Source organism: Chelonoidis abingdonii, chromosome 1 (genome assembly GCF_003597395.2).
Source record: "Chelonoidis abingdonii isolate Lonesome George chromosome 1, CheloAbing_2.0, whole genome shotgun sequence".
NCBI lineage: Eukaryota > Metazoa > Chordata > Testudines > Testudinidae > Chelonoidis > Chelonoidis abingdonii.
In genome coordinates, this window is record NC_133769.1 from 367,616,996 (window position 1) to 367,627,079 (window position 10,084).

The following is a 10,084-nucleotide window of genomic DNA, read 5'->3' on the forward strand; positions in this document are numbered from 1 at the left end:
GCCCCAGGCACACAGGGGTGACAAAGGAATGAGCCACAGTGGTGAGCTCCACATGCGATAGGAGCAGTCGGCCTCCTTAGCCAAGTGAAGACTGCAAAAAAGTATTCTTGGCTTGTGGCTGCTTTGGCCACCTAGAATGCAAAGGGCCTCCTGGACTATGGACAGAGTAACAGGCAGGCCCGCACCCTCAGCCACAGGGGTGATATCAGCCTCTGATTCCAACAACTGACCAAAAACATCTACGTTGGGATTCACTTGCTCATCCATGCCCCGTCTGCACCAGACACTGAAAGAGCAAGAGATCCAACTACCTAGGTCCAGTGAAGCAGAACTGAGATCAAAAAGAACAAGGAGTACTTGTGGTTATGCTCAAACAAATTTGTTAGTCTCTAAGGTGCCACAAGTACTCCTCATTCTTTTTGCTGATACAGACTAACATAGCTGCTACTCTGAAACCTGAGACCATCAAGATACCAATTGAAGGACTGTTTAGCCTGCAATTCTCTTTCCGCTTACACTGACATCAAGAACCACGAGTCCTGAGGGTAGATGCACCATGAAGCACGCAGCAGATCAGGTGGGGCTTTAAGGCTCCAAAGGCAGCCAGCTGATCTGGAAAAGGTTAAATCTTGAAATCTGAGCTGTGGTCTATATAACACCAGGACCACTTTGAGAAGCCCTTGGAATCATAGAAGGCCACCAGGAACCATTACAAACTGCTGCGCTCCACAGAACAGATACGGACAGAAGTAGTCCCTAATAGGTGTTCAGTTTAACAATGTCTATTGCACAAAGGAGAGTGCAAACATTCCTCTGAAGATCCAGACTTTTGACTGCAATGGCCCCCATCTCTGTGAGTCTATGAGACGGTGTAATCAGCGTCAGAATGGGACGTGTACGGTGCTTAATTTGTACCAGGGCTTGGCAGATTGAGCCCTGGCACTTCTAGGCTTGGCAGTTCATAGCAAGTCCAGGAGTGCTGAGGCTATGTCAGTTATGAATGTAAAAATATCGCTTAAGGCCTGGCACTTGTCTCATTACAAATTAAGCAGACGGGCATGTATCAGAACTGGTTACAATTAAGTTACTTCCTATGGACAGAGACCCATTTTCAAATGCTGATACAAGGACTTCCATCAAAGAGGGCTAGATTAGTTTTTGCTCTTGAGTAGCCATGCCAGTCAGGGTACAGGGTGCTCCTGCCTCCTACCTTCCACAGCAGACCAGCCCCTCAGCCCCACCATTCCCCATTCCAAAAGTGTTATGGAGCCATCCAGGCCAAACAGGGGTCTAGATTTTCAAGAATGGCCTAGAGATTTTGGGTGCTCCACTGGAAATGCCTCAACAGGGCCTGGTTTTCAGAGGCTGGGTGCTCAGCCCTTTGAGCCTCTGCCTCCATTAAGGCATTTGCAGTTGGGCACCCAAAAATCATTAGTCACCCTTGAAAAATGAGGCCGAAGTGGTAGCACACAGTATCTGAATGCTTTATATTAGTTCTGGTTCTTTGAGGTCTTCAAGGGCTTTATAAAAGGATGGCTAATAGTTATCCTACTACACAGCTGGGAAAAACGGAGGCACATGTAGAGGAAGTGACTTGACCAAGGTCACACAGCAAGCCTGTGGCAGAGGTGGGAACAGACTCCAACAGCCCTCTGCTGCAGCCCTATACCACATAGCCTCCCAGAGCTCAGAAAAGTCACACTTTACTGCAACTGAACATATAGAGAAGAGCCAGCCAGCCAGCCAGGACTGGCTGTAAAACTGGTCCTGGACCGTGAGACACGTGGAATTCACTTAACAGGAGTAAAACTGACAGGGGCAATGGGCCTAAACAAGTGACCCCACCTCATGTACTCACCAGAGCTCTTGCTAGGTAGCTGCAAAACCAGGTGGATTTTTGAGTTACTCAGCCAGCAGCTGAGATCAGAAGCCAGCCGTTCCCTGGCCTGAACTGCTCTCAGAGGTGTCCCTCGGGTAGGTTGAATCAGGGTGACCGCCCCAGACCCCATGCTTTGATCAAAATTGGGACTGCCCTGATATTTAGCCCTTTGTCCTACATCCCGACTGATGTATGATCAGGATGCCATTTGTCCCGTAGTCAGGTGAGGAGGCAGGCGGGATGAGGAGGCGAACAGAGAGGTGAGTGGCAGGCAGGAGGGGGGTGAGGCTGGTGGGCAGACAGCGAGGAGGAGAACGGTGGGCGGGCAGATGGTGCGCCAGATGGAGAGGAGACTAGCAGGGAGGCTGATTTGTCCTGGGCTCTGCATGCCCCTAGGGACGGCCTGGCCAGCTCTAGTGTCAGGTGCTATTCAGTCACCTACTCGTTAATAGCAGCAAGCAGCACAGGGCTTGGGTAAGGTGACATGTTTATGACCTAACCTAACAGCCACATTTTCTCCCCTTCCTGACAGTGTAAATACTTAGCTAGATCCTAATTCATACTGATAACGTGACCTAGACCCATCACTATCTGCCCTGTTACTTTACGTGCTACAAGTAGAACCAGGGTTTGACATCCAGATCGTGTCACAGATACCTGGTGAGTCGGGGCCACCAACCATTCTTGTAACAGCCACGTGTCATACGGGTTTGTGACTCCGCATCTAGACACTGCATGACCACGTTCACATGGGTTTAATGGGAGGAAAAAGGGAAAGCCAGCCAGCCCAGAGTGGGTAGGGGATAGATTAGTCAGACTATGTTCATACAGAGGGACACGAGCACAGTCTAGTGGAGAGAGGGAAGACACCTTTTCCAGCTGTGTGACAGTCTAGACTGCTACTAGGGGAGACATATGGTTAGCTGCCAATGGAGTATTAACCACACGTGGGGTGGACACAGGTCATGTTTACAGCCAGCCATGCCAATAACTGGTTAACGTATCAATCCAAAGGCCTATCATTGCCTGAACTTTGAACAGAAACAACAACAAAAACAAAAACACAGCACTACTCACTATCAAGGACTCTATTTTGGTTTTTGGCACAGAATTTCCAGGGTTGAGATTTTACTTTAAAAAATAAAAATAAATAAAACCTCGAATCAAAGGTGAATAGGGTTACAGTCAGGTCTGATTTCTTCCAGAGCACATAAAAGATACAGTTAACGTTGCTTCAGAGCACTCACCAAGAGGTTGGGGAAAAACATGGCTTTTGTTCAGAGGGAGATCTGCTTCAGCGCTCCCGGACTTCCCTTCTTTCCACACCGTAAGGTCTGACAGTCACTGACAGACACAAATTTTGCTCACCCCAATTTGAACTCATCTGGTTTCCCTGCCCCCAGAAGTAACAATACATCCATGTTCAATGGGCAGATTTAGAAACTATTTTGTTTTAAAAACCCCACAGTATGTCTGTTAGAACAAACATCTGTGGAAGTGCTCTACTGATATATACAGTATGTGCATGGAGTAAGTTAAATATGCAGCCCATGTAACAATAAGAACCAATCTGGAATTAACTTAGCGTCCACGAAGGAGTAACAGTGGTCTGAGTAGAACATTCTCCCCAAGAACCCTGCCCATGCACCTCAATAACCCTTGTGCCTGCCCATGCTTCTGCTGATCCTGGGACCTCCGCCTAGATCTGCCAATGTACCTCAGTCCTTCGGCACCATCCTTCGCTTCTCCTGACACTGCCAGGCTTATGGGAATGATTATTAGCCTGGGGAACCATGTGGCAAAGAACCATTGATCAATCAGAACATTGTGCTATCTACTGAGAGCCACCTAGTACAGAAAGATGTGCAGCCCTCCACAGGCCTGGATGATTGACTTCCTAACTCTCTGGTCACTGAAAGACATGCTTGCGAGCATCAACACTTTGCAAATGTGTCACGGTAAAAACGAAGTGGAAGATGGCAGAGCTCATTCACAGAGCCTTAAACAACCATAATAAGCCAGGACCTCACGTTGCCACAACCGGTCACATGCTGCCTTGAGAACTGCAAAGTTGGGCTGTGGAGCATAGGCAGATGGGATACATCCAAGGACTGCTGTCCACGTCCCTATTCTCCAACATATGTCAAAGTTTTTGTTCCAGAGATGCTTCCAAAGACCTGGCCCCACAGATCTAGCAGATCCCTCTGTAGAGCATTCCTGCGGCTGTATTGCAATCAGATTGCTGCACCCAGCTCCTTTGTTCCTTATTATTCATACACTTGGCGACAACGTTAACTATTTCTTTATAGAATTTAAAGAGAGGGACAGGGATTGTAACGACCACAAATAATGTATGTAGCTTTTTTCCCAGCAGACATCAGATTTGTTGGTATACCTTGCAAGCGTATTCATGTACTGGGGAAGTTAACATGAAAGCCCACCAAACACAACTCCTGGGCTGCGCACTGAGCATGCCCAGGCTTTCACAGAAAGTCAATGTGGCAGGAAGATGCTTGAACTGTGTTTCCTGAAAATGTCACTTTAAATCATGAGCTCATCTCTATGCCGTAAGGCAAGCTTCAGTCGAAGTTCACTCACTGTGTGCCATGCACAAGGAGTGGCCACCTCATCCCCGTCTGAGACTGAGTCAACGCTTGCAGCAAGGTCTCCTGTTACTAAGACACTGCTGCTTTTACAATCTGTAACTCACGCGTCACAACATGCTGGTAAAGTGAAACTTGTCAGTCAGGGCCCAATTCTGACCCCCTGACTCAAGATGTGTAGTGCATTACACCACAAAGGGTTCCCTTGAATTCAATGGGACTGCTGAGTTAGCTAGTGAAGAAGAGTCATCATCTGGCCTTATGTGAACAGAACATATCGATAAAGCCTTTTATTAAACTTGCCAAATAGTAAAAGGCAGTTGCCCCTAGTGGGCGCCCCTGGCAGCCTGAAACAAGGTTCTGCTGTCCTCCTAAAGAAGAGGAGAACATCTCTTTAAACGCTCTTTGGTAGGATGTTTGGATTTCAACACATCAAATAGGTTTTCCCCTCCAGCCTCATTCAGGGAAAGCTCAAAAAATGAGACAATTTGACACTTATCCCTTAAGTAGGTTTGTCTGTTCTGAGCTGTTGGGAAAAGCAAACAAACCCGAGCAGCCATCCCCTTTTTGGGATGACAGTAGGAGACGAGGGGGGCAATCCAAACCGGGCCAGGTCTCCGCAGCGGGTAGAAAATACACTGCCATCGAAAAATGTGACAGCCTGAACGTTCCAAAAAATGGAAGAGTGCAGACAGATGTGGCTTGCCCCCTAGACTGTGTCCATAACAGAGGTCAGACATGCGGGTTCCTCAGTTTAGTTCCTGGCTCGCCAGGTCGGGAGGTGAGTACGCCCTCCTTCTTCCCTTAGTGTTGTGCACTGGAGGCAGGTGCACGCCCCAGGTGTAGTCTCTCCCTTGTGCACTGAACATACAATGCAGGCTGTGACGTTACCCTCCTTCGCTGTAGTCGGCTACCTGACTGCATTCCACGTTTGCAGTGAGCCCCTTAGTCATGGGCCCAGCGCTCTGCATCTGTTCTCCTGGGCAGCGCTAACTACAGGTGGATTCCTAGGTCGTTCTGCATGTAGATGCATTTGACAGGGCATGAGTTGTTAAGGCCTAGGTCTCATGCCTCCAACAGCACAGTTCTGAGCTTCGCTCGCAGCAGGCGCCTTTTCTCTGGTTAACTGCATTTACTCTTTCAGAATCCTGCCCTGACTACGGGGGAATCCAGGTGGCTTTTCCAGCGATCAAGGGCCACAGGAGCCCTCTGCCACCAGCTTACAGCAGAGTCGCTGGCAACTGCTGTGAAGAAGAGACTAGAGCAAGTGGTGAGAGATCTGATTTAGCCAGAGGAGGTGGGAAGGTACCTAGCAAGCTGCCGTGGGTTTCTGAGAGAGGTCTCTGCTAGCTTCCAAAACCAGCTTGGCTTTCTTTGTTCTAGGGGAATAAGACAACTCAGTGGAGAGGTGGTTGGAGGGAAGTGGGACAAACATTAATTTCCTTTTTAATCTGCAATATAAAGTTTTAAATATGCTCATTAAAATAATTGTTTTAAAAAAGAATACCGTTCCCCCACCCCAGCATAAACCCGTTTTGCTGGGAGCTGGCCAGTGCCAAGTCTTTCCCTTAGTCCCCGGAGATGTGTTGTGGGCGTGGAAGATTCTGAGAGGTGAATGATACAAGCAAGCCTTCCTGGCCAGCTGCTGCCCTCCACCACTGCTGTCGAAGTCCTGCTGTGATGTCCACAGCTCGCTGGCCGCTCAGGATTTATTCCAGCCCCAGGATGTAGTTGATACCTTGTACCAGTCCAATGATAACGGGTTGCCAGGCCACCAGATAGCGTAGCCAGTCGAGCAGCTGCCCGTACATGACGTGAGGCCTTTCCCAGCTGTACGCAGAAAAAGAGTTAAAGCAGCAAAACAGGGAAGCAGAGAGAAACATGGGGCTGGCTTGGAAGGCTGCGGGCAGGTGTCTTACCTAGCTGAAGCCTTCTGCATGCAGCCCTGTTTGCACTTCTGACTTGAAGATGGCAGAATTATAGGTTATGGCAGAAAGGTTAGAGGAAATGGACCTACCACACAGTATCAGGATGATAACCAGAGATAACAGCACACAGAGATGAGCTTTCCAATGCGGGGGTCATACAGCTGGGCTTTCATTTCCGTGGGCTACGGGCTCAGGGTAAGCCGTGCCAGTGGGGGAGAAGAGCAGGGCTAGGGTCTAGCATCACCCTTGGTAACCCTTCTTGTGTGTCCAGGACAGCGACCTTCTGTGCCCTGCTGATGGAGTCGCTGGCCTGGCACTAGCCCCTGGCAATGGCATTCAGAATAGTGCTGAGGTGTATCCCCACCCCACAGCTCAGTGGTAAAATGGGAGCCTGGGGACAGAGGAACGGTTTCTGGGCTGGAGAACGACAAGGAAAGTACTGGGGAGAGGTCTTCACCCCATAAGGAGCTATGCTACACGGCTGGGTAGCGATAGGCTGGGTAGTGTAGAATACCCTTAGGCACTGTTCTGAGGAGGGTATGATTAGAATCTTGCCCTCTTTCAACTCAGCTTTGCAGCCACAAATGGTACTAGGAACAAGCAGTCAAAACCTGACATTACAGCAAGCAGCCAATAGCCCACGTATAGCTGATCTGCTAAGATGAGGCCGTTTACCAAGTCAAGCCAGACATAAAATTCCCCTAACTCTTACCTGCCAGAATAAAAGCTAAGCACAAGCACTGACTGCCGGGGGGGGGGGGGGGGGGGGGGGGAAGAGGAGAGAAGAGAAGTACTTGCCTCATTCCTCTGAGCAGCCTGCAGCAGGGATGTGGTAACAGGTTTACATTGAGGGGGGTAGGATCTTTTAGAGCAGGTGTCGGCAACCTCTGGCACGCAGCTCACCAAAGTAAGCACCCTGGCGGGCTCGGCCAGTTTGTTTACTTGCTGCGTCGGCAGGTTCGGCCGATCGCGGCTCCCACTGGCCACAGTTTGCCATCCTAGGCCAATGAGGGGGGAGGGGCAGGAAGCCATGGCCAGTATGTCCCTTGGCATGCAACGGGGGAGAGGGGAGTATCGAAAGTTGATGCTTAAGACAGGGAAAGCAAAACTGAGGTGGAGAAACATATCCCCGGTCCCCCTTACACAGGGCTTTATTTTGAAGCACTTGGTAAAGGTTACCCAGTCCTCCCCCCAACCCCTGTGATGGAGTGAGAGAAGCATCACAGTTACAGATGGGGGATGAAGGGCAGGGAAGCGTCATGTCCAAGGCCATACAAGTTACTGGCAGGGCTGGGATTAGAGTTTGAGGCTTCCTTACTGTCAAGTATGCTCATTCTTCCACCCCGTGCCACCTTCACGGTTAAGGGACTGGATCCCTGCTCCCCACTGAAGTAAATGGGAGTTTTGCCATTGCCGAGAGTGAGCCAGGGAATCAGTGGAAGAGCTGGGATTAGAAGCAAGGAGACCCAACCCTCCCTGCCCATCTCCAGCACAGTTAAGTTTGCAGATCACCTTTAGGGTGCAAGGCAAACAAAAGAGACGAAGTTGCTAGGATTTGGTCCCAAGACCAGAAAAGGATACGGGTTACTAAACATTCTCTTGAGATCCACCTTCTCTTTGCAGTATGGACACGTCTGTTTCTTCCCAACGATACACCAGCCTCGGATGCAGAACTCATGGAATCTGAAGGGTGACGAGTTAAGGGAAGCTGCTCTGGGGCGAGGGGTGAAAAAAAACACAGCAAAGAGCAGGAATACTGGGATTAGAACTCAGCACACCCAGATACACAAGTTGCTGCTCTAATCACAGATGAAGCCATTGAGACCTGCACGAGCAGCCACGTATGTGTTCAGTCTACTTAAATACATTTTGGCAGCCACATTTATACATGGGAAATAATTTGGCATGAATTTAGACTTGCTGCTATGCACTGATCTCACTCCTGGGGCAGGCGTGCTCTACTGTTCACATCACCCTCCCCTAGGAGATAACAGTGCCACCTGAGTAGCCAAGTCACCGGCAGAATCAAGAACATAAACCTGGCCAGTAAATCCATCAGGATTTGGCATACAAGACAGGTTTAACGGTGAGATAGATAGTGGGACAGTCACTATGACTTGATGGTTACAGGTGGTGCAGGTCGACGCATATAGTCAAGGCTGCCCAACAGTTTTCATTGTAACTCTGTTTTCTGTTGCTTATAATTACACCAGACCTAAATCATTCAGGATGAAATTAAGGCTGAGCATGGATGGAACCGGCAATACAGACAGGTTGGAGGGCCAGGAGCAGAAGGGTCTGTAACCACTACAGAATGCTCCCCTCTCAAACCTAGAATCGAGCCCATTATTCCCAAATCTCCACATTCCTCTGCTGTCTAGCAACTAGCTGTGAAACCCATACTGTGTGGACCTGACACAACAGGAGCTTGTGAACTGCGCCAGGTTCACCCGCATGCTCACAGCTCCGCGAAGGAACCGCCAACTACTATCCCCAGTGGGCCATGGAAGCAGAGTGGAGTACAGATTGGCCCTTCTCAAGAGGAAGCAGCTCCCACCACCTGGCTTGGAAGGAGTGTAGTTAATGAGGCAGGAGACAGCTGGAAGATAAAACAAAATCCTGATTCTACTATGGCTCCTTGGGGCACCTAATTGGCCTCTCCCACCATGTTGGAAGTTGACTAGGTATTCCTGCTACTCTCTGAGCCAGATTCCAGACCATTACAGCCTTCTGCCTCTTACCCTACAACATCGATTCTTTAACAGATTCTTGAGGGATTTTATCAAAAGATTTTAAAAAGTCCCAATTATATCTACTGATGCACCCTTATCTTCTATTTTGTTGACTCCATCAACTGGTTCTAAGTCTGCCTGACTAGCACTTGGGCCACCCCTCTTGTCATGGTTTCATGAGCACATGATCATACTCCGGGGAAATTCTAACCATGACTAACAACCCACATTTCTAGAAGTTCAAGATTAAATTCAAAAAGAAAGTTAGAGCAGGAAAAATATATGGTCACCTTGGCAACTGTCACTCAGGGTCAGATTGCTGTCTATGCCATAATCTGTTTCCATCCCATCACACAAATATAAAATTTCCATTAAGAAATCCTTTATTTCTCTTTTCCTTCTAATTTTTGGTCCAATATCAACTGCAGTAAGTCTGTGGTCACTAATGACAGACACCATCTACTTCCACATCACTAATTACATCGTATGTACCTCCAAATTAAGTCAAGGGCTGCTTGCTTCCTTGTAGTATCTGCTTTTGTTTCCACATTTCAACACCCATGATGACTCAAATGTCCTGTTCAGCTTGAGCTTACGTGCAACATCCCACCACGCCTCTGGGTAGCTGAAACCTCCCACTACCACCACCTTCTAATGACTGAGTTCTAGAACACTGCTTCTTGCTTACCCATTGTTCACCATACTGCTTATGCATATCATGCACTTCAAAGAACAAATAACATCTGTAGTCCATGCTCATTGAAACTTACAATTGAATTAAGACATGACACGAAGTGAGAACAAGCAGTATATAGAGAGAAAGGGTAAAAAAAGATGAGGATTCCAGAAAGATTGTGCGGTATTTGCAGGGCTTAAATTCAGTCAGAGCTGTCCAGAGCAGAGCCCTGGTGGGGGTTGTGTGCAGGGCTCTGGGAAATACTA

General features: G+C 48.6%; 1 protein-coding gene across 3 annotated transcripts in view; it reads right to left on the bottom strand.

The window, feature by feature from the left end:
- Window positions 1-2,952: 2,952 nt before the first annotated feature.
- Window positions 2,953-10,084, bottom strand: part of RNF121 (ring finger protein 121) — a 40,300-nt gene continuing 33,168 nt past the window's right edge. For all 3 annotated transcript variants that reach the window (XM_075061867.1, XM_032792752.2, XM_032792759.2), the window contains exons 8-9: window positions 7,992-8,093; window positions 2,953-6,312 (exon numbers count right to left, since the gene is read on the bottom strand). In XM_075061867.1, coding sequence (XP_074917968.1) covers window positions 6,192-6,312; window positions 7,992-8,093 — 223 coding nt within the window. In that variant the 3' untranslated portion in view covers window positions 2,953-6,191. The remainder of the gene's footprint in view (window positions 6,313-7,991; window positions 8,094-10,084) is intronic.